This window comes from Elephas maximus, chromosome 3 (assembly GCF_024166365.1).
Source record: "Elephas maximus indicus isolate mEleMax1 chromosome 3, mEleMax1 primary haplotype, whole genome shotgun sequence".
Classification (NCBI taxonomy): domain Eukaryota; kingdom Metazoa; phylum Chordata; class Mammalia; order Proboscidea; family Elephantidae; genus Elephas; species Elephas maximus.
The window spans coordinates 151,639,849-151,640,649 of NC_064821.1; the positions used below are offsets into that span (position 1 = coordinate 151,639,849).

General features: G+C 44.9%; 1 protein-coding gene across 1 annotated transcript in view; it reads right to left on the reverse strand.

Annotated features, from left to right (window-relative positions):
- LOC126071370 (translation initiation factor IF-2-like) overlaps positions 1 to 369 on the reverse strand; it is a 9,223-nt gene extending 8,854 nt beyond the window's left edge. Inside the window, exon 1 of the mRNA XM_049875565.1 lies at positions 262 to 369. Coding sequence (XP_049731522.1) covers positions 262 to 369 — 108 coding nt within the window. The remainder of the gene's footprint in view (positions 1 to 261) is intronic.
- Between the last annotated feature and the right edge of the window lie 432 nt (positions 370 to 801).

The window sequence follows — 801 nt, forward strand, 5'->3', positions numbered from 1 at the left end:
AATAAACGGAGTAGCACAGTGGCGCTCGGTGATTTACGGGGGCAATTAGTCACCACCCCACAGTGCTGCTGAGGACAGCAGGCAGCAGAACGCGTCAGGCCCGTGAGGAAGAAGAGGCTGTACGTTGCTCTCCAGACAACTTTTCAAACAACAAGAGAGGATATTGGAGCCCATTAGGTTCCGTGTCTTCATTGGGGGTACCCACCCTTCACTTTATTCCACCAACTTAATACATAAACGTATTCTTAGCACAATACTAACCTGTTCTGTGCGTGTTAAAAAGACTCCACCTGCAGCTTTTTTCTCTCCTACTGTCCAAAGTGGGTTTTTCCCCATCCTCAAAACAAAAATTCCTTTCCCCACCACCATATTGTCGCCCTGGTGTGTGCCTTCAGTCTGTGTCATTTCTTGTTTCGTCTTGTTACCATGGTCTCTATTTGCTCAGAGCCACTGGGGGCTAAGGAATTTGGCTTGCAGCTTCTCTGGGGCAGTTTGGTGAGCTGGTACAAGTAGGTGATGAAGGAGGCCACAAAACACAGGCTAAAGGAAAAGGATAACAAACATCCCGATATTTGTTAGCATATTCTTTAACATACTGTATTTAGTGTATGTGTATCCATACATAGCAAAAATAAACCTGCTAAGGCATAATTAATTGGTGTGCATTTCTTAATAAATGTTCGCTAACCTAGAATGGACAGCCCAGGAAAGACAAAGACTTTGTTGACTACATGCCACATTTGTGTTGAGGCAACAGCAAGGCTGCTGAGGTGAACAAATGAAGCTCTAGCAGGAGTTGAG